Consider the following 13,173-nt stretch of genomic DNA (forward strand, 5'->3'; position numbering starts at 1 on the left):
CTAGAATCAGAGACATGCAATGTCATCTTTTATCCCAGAATCTATATGAAAGCATTAAAAATGAGCCCTTTAAGATCCCAGAAGATGATGGAAATGACCTCACTCACACTTTCTTCAATCCAGACCGAGAAGGCTGGCTGCTGAAACTCGGTAAGTGACACCCCTGGTTTGGGACTCCTGCAGCAGAAACTCAAGAAGAAAGGTTGTGTAGGCACAGGCTCGTGGTATGGGGAAGGGGCAGGTTACAGGCATCCTGATGAGACTCCGCCATGGGATCTGCTGTAACAAAGGTCTGTGTCCAGAAAAGAAGTAACCTGCACAGCCAGTGCCCCACAGGCACAAGACCCCTGGGGACAGGCTTTGCTCTTATGAACATTGCCCTCTTAAATCGATGTCCAGGTTCTTTCAGGTAGCTCCCCGAGGCCCTCTACCCCCTTACCCTGGGTGGGTGACCAGCCATGTCCATCTTTCTACTTCCCATCCCAGATGTCCCTGGCGCTCCTGCCCCCAGCACATCATCACCTCCTCTGCATCTGGCTCCCACAGGCAGTGTGCATGGCAACCTAGAGCCCTTGGCTGCAACGCAATCCACAGCACTCTCACTCATTCTCCCCAGCGGCCTGCCCTTCCCGATCCCCATCAGCACATTAATGACTTTGTCATTCTGAGAAGTCAAAAGTGCCTTCCAAAGGGAGCTTGCATTGCTGAATTAATGGCCATGCATGGCGGGCAGGTGACAGAGCAGACAAATGGAGAAAATTGTTGGTCTCCATGCACATTCGTGTCCACATGTGATCATCTTGTCGGTTGTTCTAGCGCCTAGAGAGGTCTGTAGGCTCTGGACATAATGGTGTCTATTTCTTTCAGCCACAGAGAGCACGCTTCTGTATTCTTCTGTGTGGCTGTGACAAGTTGGGGCCCACCCACACTAGTAGGGGTGTCCTTTGGAACACCCCTCCTGTCCCATCTCCATTACTTGCCCCAGTGATTAGCAGCAATTGCTCTCTTGGCAGTTATGACACATCCAGGAAGGCTCAAACAGCATCTTTTATTATTGTTGACTGGTCCAGATGACATAGGGCTTGCATTTCCTATGACAAGCCCAAGTCCTTGTGTTTATACATAATGATAAGGCTTAATTCATTTGTGCCTTATATTTCTCTTGAATTGGCCAACATTTCATAAATCTTGAAGCCAGTAGAATCTTTGAAGTTAAGCTCTAAAGTTATTAACCCAGTGGGCAACCTGCTCTGAATCCTTTTTGCCAAACAGATAGTTAAAAAGAAATGCACTGGAAATTTTAAGTGTATCTAAGTTTCGATTTACTTCCCCCCCCACCCCCAGGGAAATTTGTTTAAATGCTAATTGTGAGTGTTAGCTTTGACAGCTCAGATACTAAAATTAGAACAAAGATTATCTTGATTCTTGCACCAGGATGACATGCAAATTCATGAAGCATCCCACATTTTTAAAAATAAAAAAATCTAAGCCAGGCATAATTGTCTGTGCCTGTAGTCCCAGCTACTCAGGGAGGCTGAGGCAGGCCAATCTCTTGAGCCCAGGAGCCCGATGCCGGTCTGGACAACACAGCAAGACCCTGCCTCAAAACAACAATTGTTTTTTTGTGTTTAGCTAAATATGGGACCTGTTTTTTGATCACTGAGTTACTTTTTCTAAACTCTTATAACGCATTTTCATTGTGGCACACTTAGAATCACCCCTGCGTGTGTGTGCTGCAGAAGGCAGAACTTCCAGCCGTCTTTGGTTGTGTGTGTATGTTCCTGTATGCATACAGTCATGACATGCGTATTCTTGTGTATACACATATCCATGTACACTCATGGTGCACGTGTGTGCATTCCTGCACACGCTTTAAAAAGTGACAGCCCTCCAAAGAAAGACATTTAATTCTCCCTGAAGTACTCTTCTTGCTCTTTGCTAATAAACTTTGGCCTTATAAAAGCAGATTTGTGGCATCATTGAGGCCAAGTTTTAGGTATTGTCTCAAATCTTGCCTTTGCCAAATGGGATGTGGCCTGTAAGATGAGACCACCACATAGCAATGGGAGATCATTTGCCCTTCAGCATTTTCAGGTTCAGCTCCTTCCCCAGGCAGACATGAATGTGACTGATACATGCGCTTGAAGATTAAGAAATCGGGTTTAATTTCTTTGTTTTAATTTTCTTTTCTCCCTCATTTGTATGTTTCCATGATTTTGGCTCTCCTTTTCCTTGCCCCAAACTCCAGGAGGTATGTAACCCCGCAACCTGCTCGCTCGCTCTGCTCAGGCCACTCTCATTGCTGCAGCGTTTTCTTATTTTGTTATTTTTGGTTATTTTGTTTTTTAATTGCTGGTGGTAGTGTTAATGCTGCTTCTAACTTACTGTACAGTCCCTAGGGAACTGGCTAGGCTGGGGTTTCGGAGCAATTCTGTTTTCCCGTGGTGGAGGAGGATGTAGTGCACCAGGCTGCTACAAAGATGCTGAATAACTGGACGGAACGCAGGAAGTGGAGGGGCTGCAGAGGCAGAGCGTGCTCCCCGCATGCCCATGAGATGATGGACCAGGCACACGCTGTGCTTGTTAAATTCGCATCCACCGCCCTGAGTCAGCTGGCTGAAAGCACGTTCTGAAGTGAGAAAGAGGAGGAAGGAGAAGTGAGGGGAAATTTTGACTTGCCAAAGCCATGGGCTCTAATTCCATGATGACAAGCAAATTCAGAAAATTAGATGACACTTAGGACTTCACCTTTGCTTGAAAAAGGAAAGTGGTATTTCCCAAACCCAAAATGATGCCAAGCTAAGTGTGTAAAACTTCAGAATCAGAAAACTCTATCTACAGTCTTTCGGTTCCATTTCCTGGGTATCAGGGAAGAAAGAGTCTTACAGTCCTGGCTCTTTTGTTTGTTTTCTTTTGGTTTTCACCCTCCTCATTTTCAATGAGTCATCCTTAAAACCCAAAAGTGGCCTCATAGTTATGTTGCTGGTTATCTGTCTACTCTCCATTTCCAAGAAAGGAGAAACATTTGGGGAGCCAAAGAACTCCCTAGGTCTGTGCCTAAGCAAGACCTGAGCAGAGCCACCCTGGAGAGAGCAACCAGCCAGACTGCTTGAATGGCTGGGAAGACAGCGTCTGGCCCTTCTGTCTAAGGGGGTCATAGGAGGGCATGAGAAGCCTGCAGAGGAAGGGGTCCTGTGAGTTCCACAGGGACTGTCCTAGGTGCACATTGACCTGTCTGCTTGTTCCATGTCTGTTTTTCTTTCCACGTGGAAGTGTTCCCTGTGGGCCCGCAGCGATGCTGGTGCTTCATGGTAGAGGGCTCTGTGACTCAGCAGAGTGTCCAGGGGAGATAACCAAGCTTCATAATCAGGCAGCTTTGCTTTTTCTCCTTGATTTCCTGCCATCTTGTTCCTTTCAGCATCTGACCCGCTTTTTCCTTCATTCTCTTAAGTCCCCAGTCATCCCAGGGTAGTGTCCTGTGACAGTGTGCATGGGAGGTCAGCATGGGTTGATCATCCCTGTGTGCCTGGGAGGCTGGAAGACGGAAGCCCTGACTGAATGGGGGTGGGGCATTCCTTTTTAAGAACAGATTGGCTCCAAGTCTGAATGTATTCCTTGTCTTCTTTCTCCTCCTCATTTGTTTTAATTTCTGCCCAGCCTTTCCTGTTTTCCACATGCATGTCATATTATCCATTTATGGGTTTTTCTTATTCATGACACATAATCTTTGGGGTGCTTACATAAAACAAATCACAGTGAAGAGGGGCAAGAAGCCTCACCGCTTTATGCCCACACTGGATGGGCACTGGCAGCAGGGGCTTGCTTGTGGCACACTCCCTCTGGTAACCTGGGTCTGTGTCATTTAGAATCTTACAGTTAATGATTGTCACCTAATCCCCCACTAGGGTTCAGACACCCAAGCAGAGCTATAAAATGGCCCTAAAGGCCCAAGTCCTATGCTCTTCTTCTTGCCCTTTTCTTCCCTTCCTGATACTGGCACATTCCTCCTAGGTTTTTCTGGGTGAGCCTGCAGGCAGGTCCTGACATTTGGAAAGGGTCCCTGGAGTGCTGTCCTCTGCTTGTCTCTTTGTGAGGAGGACAAGAGAGCTTGCATGACAGGGGTCCCTCAAGGCCTGCCCCCCCTAGAGATTAGAGAAGCCATGTTCTCTCAGGCTGATCCTAGCAAAGGTCAGGCACAGGGCTCAGGGTGTGATTGTGGAATGCCACAAGCGTTTCAGCGTGGGAAGGCCCAGGGGTAATTTTGGATGGCTCATGACCTGAGGTAAGTGGGGGGAAAGAGGAGCTCAGGCCATGATGCAGACAGGCTGTGGCTTCATTCAAATTGGGCACAGTTAAGCACATCCTTCCTTAGTATCAGACTCAGTGTAATTTTGCCACCCCCATATTTTGCTTATTTAATACTAAGAATACTAAAAGGGGTAAGGGAGGCATCACCAGCTCCCAGCCTCCACCATCAGTGCTCATCTTCCAGCTCTCATGGCCACCTCCTCTAACTCCTTACATCACCAGTGCAGGATGGGTCTGCAAGTGGAAAGGCTCCTGGGCTGACCTCCCAGACAAGCCAATTCTCTCCTGGTAAAGAATCCCACTTTGGTTCACACCCAGGACCCGGGAGATTTTGTTTTCAGGACACTAGCCCAGAGGGCTAATTGCCAGGGTAGAAATTCACTGTGGTCTGGAGGGTAGAGGGTCAAACTGTAGGAATTGGGTCCCACGTTCCAGGGAAACCACATTTGGATTTGAAGGGATCATGGCGCCTCACTTCCTATTTCCTCGATCCTGTCATTTCCCGGAGCCTTCTGAGGCACCTGGCTGGTGGCCAGCAGCAGCATAGCCTGCACTGGGTGCTGACCCTGCCCCTCCTCTTTTCCTTGCCTGTCTCTGCTGTGCAGGCTTCGGTGGCTTTTCTAGCCCAGGCTCACTTGCATTGCCTGTCATGATTGCCTGGGTTCTCCTCCCAACCCATGCTGTCGTCTTGCTGTCAAATTTCATCTCAGGGTATCATGGATGTGCTTGCTCTGCTCATACCATAGACTTCACTCTGTGAAAGATGCTTCTGTCTTGGCTGTGTCTTGTCACTGACATAGAGTTTGCCATGGTCTAAGTGTTTTGACACCCCGCCCCTCACCCTGCCCAAGAAGAGCTTTGTGTGTTGTGGCGCCTGCACTCGTCTTGGGTGTCCATCGTCCATGTGCGTCTCTTTTTGCTCCTCAGGTGGCAGGGTAAAGACCTGGAAGAGACGCTGGTTCATTCTGACCGACAACTGCCTGTACTACTTTGAATACACCACGGTGAGCACCTGCTTGTTGGCCTTAGGCAGGACGGGCTAGTCAGTCCTCTGTTTCTAAGCCATTCCAGCCAAACATGGTGAGAGGGGACACTGGAAAGACAGTCGAGTTCGTCTTTCTGCTTCCTGTGGGCTGGGGCGAAGTTGAAGCCAAATGGAGGAACTAAGGTAGCTCTCAGAATGGGAGCCCTTATTAGCATGTGGAGTGCCTTCCCTGAGCTGTGGCTCAGACCAGAATCTGGTGCAGAAGGGACAATAGACAGAAGGCCAGAGAAAAGAGGAGAAAGGACATTACACACAGTGTTAGGAGCTGGTCTGGAGCTGGGCTAAAAAGAATAAAGTCAGATCAGTTGCCAAGAAAGTTTGTATCCTACTGAAAAGGACATGAAAAGACAAAATAATCGTAGTTTGGGGAACTCAGGTCTGAAGTGGCAGAAGCACTGAAGGATTTAATGCAGAAGAAATAGCCCAAGGGGCAAAATACAAAGTGGAGGAAAAGGAAGTGACACAAGATGGAAAAGTTAAACTGAAATTCCCTGGAGTATAAGGAAATTGAGGTTTCCTTAAAGCCTGGACATTCCGTTGCTTTTCAGTCAGTGGGGGAGACTTAACAGCTGCCAGTGTGTCATGTACATCCATTTTGTAACAGTAGCCTTGAAAGTGAGACTTACACAATAAAACTCTTCAGAGCCCCTGTGAAGAAGACCCAAAAGCAGGCAGGTTGGGGTGGTGCTTAGACCAAGGCTCCTCGTACTGGTGACTTGGCACCCTTGAATTCCTGCCACACTTGGTCATTTAGAGTACAGGTTGGTCTGTGTGCACATTGGACTCCCAAGCCCTTGAAATAAATCAAGGCAACTGAGTGAGGAGCACTTGGCTTTTGTCCTCTGACTGGGTCTTCAGTGGGGAGGTTAAGGCTTGGAAGTCTCATTTGTCATACATGGAAACCAAAATGATGCTTAAGTAAAAATTCTGTGTTCTTCTGTATGTGAAGGACCCTGGAATGTAACGTGCCTGGACATGCTACTGCCCTTGAGGGGAGGTGGTCTCTGGGTTCAGACGTGGCATTGGTCTCATCCCTGGGAACAGGACACACGTGGCTGCTCACAGAGGGAGCGAGTGGTGACAGTGTCAGGAAATCCTGACACTGAAGCACTTGACCAGGGTTTTGTGTGTTATGGGGGCCACACTCATGCCATGCAAATTCTGCAACTGGCTTTGCTTTTTGAATTTAAAATCTTTTCAGATATTAGTGTAATAAAATCCAAGCATATAAAATAATAAAAAGAAAGACTGTCCTTGTTTCACCCCCAAGATACCACAACAAACAGTTTGATTATATCTTTTTGTTTTGTCACCCCCAAACCCTGTATTTTGCCTCTGTTCTTGAAGATGTCTATATTAGTAACATCTTTAACATCTTGTTTGGATTTTTTTTGTTCTGTGGGTGAAAATGAAACACACACATGCATCTAGGTGTTACACATCTAAGTCCTGGGCAGTCCCTTAGAATACTGCTAAACAACTCTGGAGTCTTGGGTCCTTCACAGAGCGGGCCATGGTGGGTCACCTTAGTCCAGACCAGCACTATCTGTTCACAGTCAGCATCTCAGCAGCAGTGGGAATGCAGAGATGAAAACCTTTCCTAAGAAGAGAGAAGGCTCAGCAGGGTAAAGATAGCAGAATTATCTGACGAGAGAATAAAAACCTAGTAGAAATAAGTGGGGGGAGTAGCAACCAGACACAGAAAGGGCCCAGTTGGTTCGCTGCCCTCTACACTGGCAGCAGAGAAGGAAGCAGCAGCACCAGGAGCAATGGAGGCCATCAGGGGAGGACATGCTTACTTGCTGCAATGGACCTCGTATTCAATTAGGAAATTGCCCGGATGCCACCGCACCCACTCCCAATAGGTACAGCCAGCCTGCCCTGGACGCTCACAGCCCCATGACAGCCGAGCTTGAGGAGTCCCAGATGAGCTGCGCCAGGACACCGTAGGAAGTGCTAGAGTGCAAAGCACCCATCCCTCCACTACCCACTACAAGCCATGGGGAGTGACTAGGGGGACACAGTGTCAGAGATTCTGGGGGAAGAGAGTCCGGAGTGCTCAGAGAGTGACCAGAACAAACTGAACAGGCAGAACCAGGAGGCTGGGACCCCAAGCCATCCTGAGCCAAAGCCGTGCATTTCTAACACAACTGTGTGGCTATAGAATTGTAACCTCCTCATTCACATATGAGTCAAACTTGAAGGAGTGGAACAGGTCAGCTGTAGATGCAGTCACTAGCCTGGAGGGAAGGCCTGAGCCTGCCACAGAGATTGTGTGTAAAAAAGACAAGTTCACAAAAGCAGAGAGAAGCGAACCTGCGGAGGACAGAAGACTAGCCCCAACATACTTGGTGGCTGCAAAATAAAGATAGGATGTGTCAGTTGGTTATTTCCTTGCAAAAAGGAGGAAAAAATAGCATCCTGCATCTGTGAATCAGAAGAGCAAGCTGGGCGCCAGGCCATTTCCTGCAGGAGCTGTGCAAGGTATTGAGCAGAGTCCTCCCCTCCTCACTGGAAAAAGCACATGGTCTCAGAGTCTCATGCCCGAGGTTGGTGGGTGAGCCCACGGTTCTGAAGGGGAGAGCCATCCAGGAGCCTTTGGTGCACAGCTGTAATCTCAGCACTCAGGAGACTGAAGCAGGAAGATCCTGGGCTACACAGTGACATCCAGTCCAGCCTGGTGACATAGTGAGAAAGAGGAAGTAGAAGATTTGATGTTGGGCATCGAATTCATTCAGTTAAGTATAGAACTGATGGCACAATACACTGAAATGTGGGACCCATGTGAAATAGCCCACACATACAGCTGTATATATGGAAATGTAAAACTGATACCAAATTTATAGAAATACAGAACCGCTGTCAAGTTCTCCTGCAATACAGAGCTGTATTCAGTAGTTCTGAATGCTAAAATATTTAGAAGTGATGCCTAAATGTAGAACTGTTACTGAGCTGTCCTGAGTTGCTGCTAAGTAGCTACAGGTTGTGGCTGCAGGTCAAAGTGGAGGTTGTGAACCTGGGCGATGTACAAATGAAGACGGCATCAAGAGCCAGGAGAAAGGAAGGAAGGAAGGTGCAAAGACGCTCAAGAAGGAGCCAGCAAGCACTGTTAAAGAATGACTTTTAAAAGAATGACTAAAAGGTCAAGCGTTTTTTTTTTGTTTTGTTTTGTTTAATTTGAATAAGGTCAATTTTGGGAACCATCTCTTGTGGCAAAAAAACATCTATTTTGAAGTTCAATACTTTTCAGTTTTTTCTTCTGTTAACTTCTGTATAATTAATAGGATATGTTTTATAAAAAATATCGTGCAAAATAGTCCATTTTCACAAAACCCATTTTTCTACCTTTTTGTACATATATAAAATAACTTCACCCCGTCAGCACTGATAATTTATTAGTGATTGGATTTGCAATTTTGTTAAACCTTTTCCCTTTTTTCTTTCCAACAATATTTTAAGTGCTCTTATATTGAGCTAATGTTATTTTTACAAAAACAATGGCCATTGCCCGTAAAGAAAGTCAAAGTAAGTCAAAGAAGACATTGTTAATTCTGTCCTTGTGGTGACCACAAGTGGCCAGTGGTGAGGGAAGCATGGCACATCTATTCCTAGACTTGGTGCAGTTATTTATTTCACTTTTGGTGCCGGGATGGAACATTCCAGGTACCTGCTCTCCTGCTGAGCCATGCCCCCAGCCCTGCCAGTCAGGTTAAAGTTTCAGGTAGGGGCCGTTTAATACTGGGGACTTCACATTGTTGCCAGGGAGCCTAACATTGAGGAGTTGGAATCAGCAATTCTAAGTGGTCTGCCTTCCACCTCCCGCGGGGTGAGTGTGCTCCTGAGGACATGGGTGGTTCACAGGGCGACTGTGAGGAGGAGAGCCAGAGGGCCATGTGGTGAGCAATGTGCTAGGATGGACAAGTGACATTGTCCCCAGTGGACTCCCCAGGTGGTTATATGGTTCTCCTTATGAGCTGGTCCCCACTCAAGGACAGAAGGCTATGCATGAGTCCTTCTGGTTTACAGTCACCTCACATCCAGACCGCCCATCCTGCGCCACACACTGTAACCCGATGTTTCAGGCCCCTGTCCAGGTGCGGGTGAGGTCACATCCTCACTTAGGGTTGCATTATGACAGCTCTTAGCCCACACAGGTGCACAGGCACCTGGTGACCACTCAACCCAGTTAAACAGCAGAATCCTCAAGAGGTTCAGGCACCAGAGAACCTAGAGAGCAGAGCGAGAAGGATGGAGGCTGTGGTAAGGGAGACTGACTGGACACTGGTGTGGGACAGCATGGCTAGCTCCTTCACTGCAGGTCCTGAGTGCCCCTGCAAGGGGCAGAAATCTGGGAACCTGTTCTTAGAGGGGAACACCATGGTCTCTGAGGGACACTCAGCACTGTCACATGTACATAGGATTAGGTAAACTGGGGCACCTTCTCCCCACTGCCTCTAGCACACAGCGCCTTAGCTGTAACTTGTAGGCAAAGGGCAGACTGCTGTGCTACAAGAGGACAATAAAGATCCTAAGTAGATCCCCACAAACACTCACACTCCACAGCTCAGAAGCCCAGTCAGCTCTTAGTCCCCCATTCTTAAGTGACACAACCAGAGCCTCAGATGTTTGAGGCTTGAGCAGGTAGAGACCAAAGCACCAGGCAGTGAGTTGGGAGCTCTGCACGGAAAGGAAGCCTCCACACTCTTGGAAATCAAAACAGTGCCAGACACAAAATCTCCATAAAGAGTTGGAAGAAAAGCATCAGGAAAATCTTTCAGGAAGAGTAAAATCTTTAAACTGATGGAAACTTATAGAGGAAAGGTTTTTTTTTTTTTTTTTTTTTTAAAGATGAACTAGTTCAGGAGTTTTCGCATGTACTGGAGAGGATGAAAGAGCAAAAAGGAGATGGTCCTTGACAAAATACTTGCCCTGCATAATGGCTGGAAATAAGTGCACACCAAGTCCATGTCCTTACGGAGTCTCGGGACACAGGACAGAAGAACAGCATCAGCAGGCGGGATAACCTAGGACAGAGCAGTACTGAGAACTGAAGACTGGGGTGCCACGCTGCAGAATTCTGGAAGGTGGTATTTCCACCTAGACTGATGTACCCAGCCAAACTGTCAGTCAAGGAAAAGCACTCCCTGCCCAGTGAGATCTCAACAGTGGAACCCAACAACACCCCTCTCAGGACTCTGGTGGAGGATGTGTTCTGCCAACCTGAGGATACTCAGTAAACACTGGGAAAGCCTTGCTGTGGAATCGAGGCCTTGGGAGGGCAAGGGAGGGAAGAACAGTGAGCTCAAGGGTGATGAATTCCCTAGGCCTTAAGGCCGCATACTCGTCCAGAGTCAGAGTACAGCAGGTTACAGAGCTGCAGGAGAGAGTTCTGCCATGAAGCTGAAATTAGGAGGATTCCTGGCATGATTAGCAAAAGAAAGGAAGTATTGACGAGGTCAAACGTGCAGCTAATTTGGGTGGAAGGTTAACAGAAAAATAAGTAAAAGAAGCACCTCCCCTAATAAAAGGTGGCGGGGCAGGTAAAGCAGGCTGCTGCATGGCAGTGTGCAGAGCAAAGTGGGGCCCACAAAAGCCGTGTGAGAGCTAAGTGATTGCATCTTAAGATGTGAGCTTCAGAGGTAAATGACAAAAGAATTGGCTTAAAGAAGTTGAAAATCACTGCCATAGGGGATGAGGAAATGGCTGAAAGACTTTTACTTTTACAAAACTCATAGAACTGGTTGAATTTTCAGAACTATGCATATGTGACTGTTAGGGGTGAAGGCATGCCATGGCTGGCGCCTTTGCGGATGAGCGGGCAGCACTGAGAGGGCCAGTTGGGGTAGAGGCGAGGTGTGTAGTTCTTCTGGATCTGAGCTCAGGTGCCTTACAGACCCAGCTGGAGCTGTCAGGAAGGTAGGGTCTCCCTGAGTCTTGCAAATGCTGGCAGTGGGGGTGGACAGGAGTGAGGAAGACTGAGGGTTCCAGCCACAGGCGTAGGGGAGGAGTGCCTAGAGGGGGGCTGGGAAAGGCTTCCAAGAGTTAGTGACACAGAAACAAGGCTTAGAAGACAGGAGGAGAGCCACGCAAAGAAGTGAGGGAAGGGAGGAGGCCCTTTCTGGGGAAGGAGCTCATGCATTCACTGCCTGAGGCCCCTGCTGTGGTCATTGCCACATGCACTTTGATGGTACCTGCTGGACCTCCTGGCCTTCTGCCTGCAAAAGACCTTCAGTTCCAGGGTTCCTGTGTGCTGTGGAACATAAGGGTGGGCCAGAAGCAGAATACAAGCTTTGTGCCCAGGAGAAGATGCAGAGTGGGGATGGGTGGGGAGAATGGAAAGAACGTGCCCTCAACTGAGTTTGCCATCACCTGCCCCACAGGATAAGGAGCCTCGAGGCATCATTCCCTTAGAGAACCTCAGCATCCGGGAAGTGGAAGACTCCAAAAAGCCAGTGAGTATTTCTGGCCAGATATTCTGGGGGAGGAAGAGGATGTGGGCAGCAATGCTTTGAAAAAGGATGAACTCAAAAGATTTTTCAAGAAAAAAAGCACAAAGCCCAAAAAATACTATCATGCCTTTAATTTAGCCGAACTTAAGCTCAAGGTGGAACTCAACAGCCTTTGTTCTGTCTGCTTCAGTATCATTGTTGAGGGCCGATGGAGTGGCTCAGGTGATAAGAGCTCCTGCTTAGCAAGCAGCAAACGTGAGGCCCTGAGCTCAAACCCCAGTGCCACCAAAAAAAAAAAAAAAATTCCAGAACAGTAGTAAACAACACCGTTGTTGACTGTCACATGAGGGCAGCAGCAAGCACCCATGACGCTGCTTGTTTGTACCCCTGCGACACCTCTGCTTTGGAATGTCATGATGTCACCAGGCTGGCTGTAGGAAGAGTTGGGTGACCTGCAGCTCTGTACATTTTTTCTTTGCTAGGAGTGGAGCTGGCATATGTCAGGCCAGCGTCTTGACTAAGAGGCCAGTGTGTGCACATTAACATGCTCCAGTGTTCTAGTCCAAGTTGCTTTTTCTCTTTTTTTGTTTTCTTTCTTTCTTTATTCCATTTTTTAAAAATTATTCATTTTTTCACATGTGCATACATTGTTTGGGTCATTTCTCCCCCCTACCCCCCTCCCTTACCCTCCCCCACCTCAGTTCCAGGCAGGTCCTGTTCTGCCTTTATCACTAATTTTGTTGAAGAAAAGACACAAGCCTAATAAGGAAGACAGAGCATTTTTGCTGATTGAGTTGAGAATAGCTATGCAGAGATACTCCTAGCATTGCCAAGCTGCTTTTTTTCTGAAGGACTAAATATATTGCCTGTCTTTTGTGAAATGAATTAACGTTTTCTTTAGTCAGCAGCTTTCTAAGATCTGTCCATCGTCCCTTCTCCATTTTAATCTCAGAACTGCTTTGAGCTTTACATCCCTGACAATAAAGATCAAGTCATTAAGGCCTGTAAGACCGAGGCTGACGGGCGAGTTGTAGAAGGGAACCACACTGTGTACCGGATTTCAGCCCCCACGCCTGAAGAAAAGGAGGAGTGGATCAAATGTATTAAGTAAGTAGCTTCTGCAGATGGGAGAGCTGGGTCTACCTGATGGTTCCTGTCACCGCTGCCCTGTGTCTCCACTGCTCCTAGTGTATTGTGGGCACCTAGGCATAGGATCATGCAGCCTGCCGGAAGTGTGAGCGCCCAAAAGCCAAGGTGGAGTCACCAAACATCCTGAAAATGAAAGCTTTCTTTTTTTTGTTTGTGTTTTTAGAGGCAGGAACTTGCTATGTAGCCCAGGCTGGCCTCAAACTCTTGGTCCTCCTGCTTTAG

General features: G+C 47.7%; 1 protein-coding gene and 1 pseudogene across 8 annotated transcripts in view; both read left to right on the top strand.

The window, feature by feature from the left end:
* Positions 1-13,173, top strand: part of Cyth1 (cytohesin 1) — an 84,314-nt gene that overhangs the window by 68,451 nt on the left and 2,690 nt on the right. For 5 of the 8 annotated variants that reach the window (XM_020158110.2, XM_074044997.1, XM_074044995.1 and 2 more), the window contains 4 exons: positions 39-151; positions 5,234-5,312; positions 11,734-11,805; positions 12,755-12,909. In XM_020158110.2, coding sequence (XP_020013699.1) covers positions 39-151; positions 5,234-5,312; positions 11,734-11,805; positions 12,755-12,909 — 419 coding nt within the window. Of the gene's footprint in view, positions 1-38; positions 155-486; positions 2,243-5,233; positions 5,313-11,733; positions 11,806-12,754; positions 12,914-13,173 lie in introns of those variants that run through there. The other 3 variants (XM_074044992.1, XM_074044993.1, XM_074044999.1) reach the window with 3 other exon arrangements.
* On the top strand, positions 1,376-1,470 carry LOC141414373 (U6 spliceosomal RNA; annotated as a pseudogene).

The sequence above is a fragment of the Castor canadensis genome, chromosome 11, assembly GCF_047511655.1.
Source record: "Castor canadensis chromosome 11, mCasCan1.hap1v2, whole genome shotgun sequence".
In the NCBI taxonomy this organism is placed as follows: Eukaryota; Metazoa; Chordata; class Mammalia; order Rodentia; family Castoridae; genus Castor; species Castor canadensis.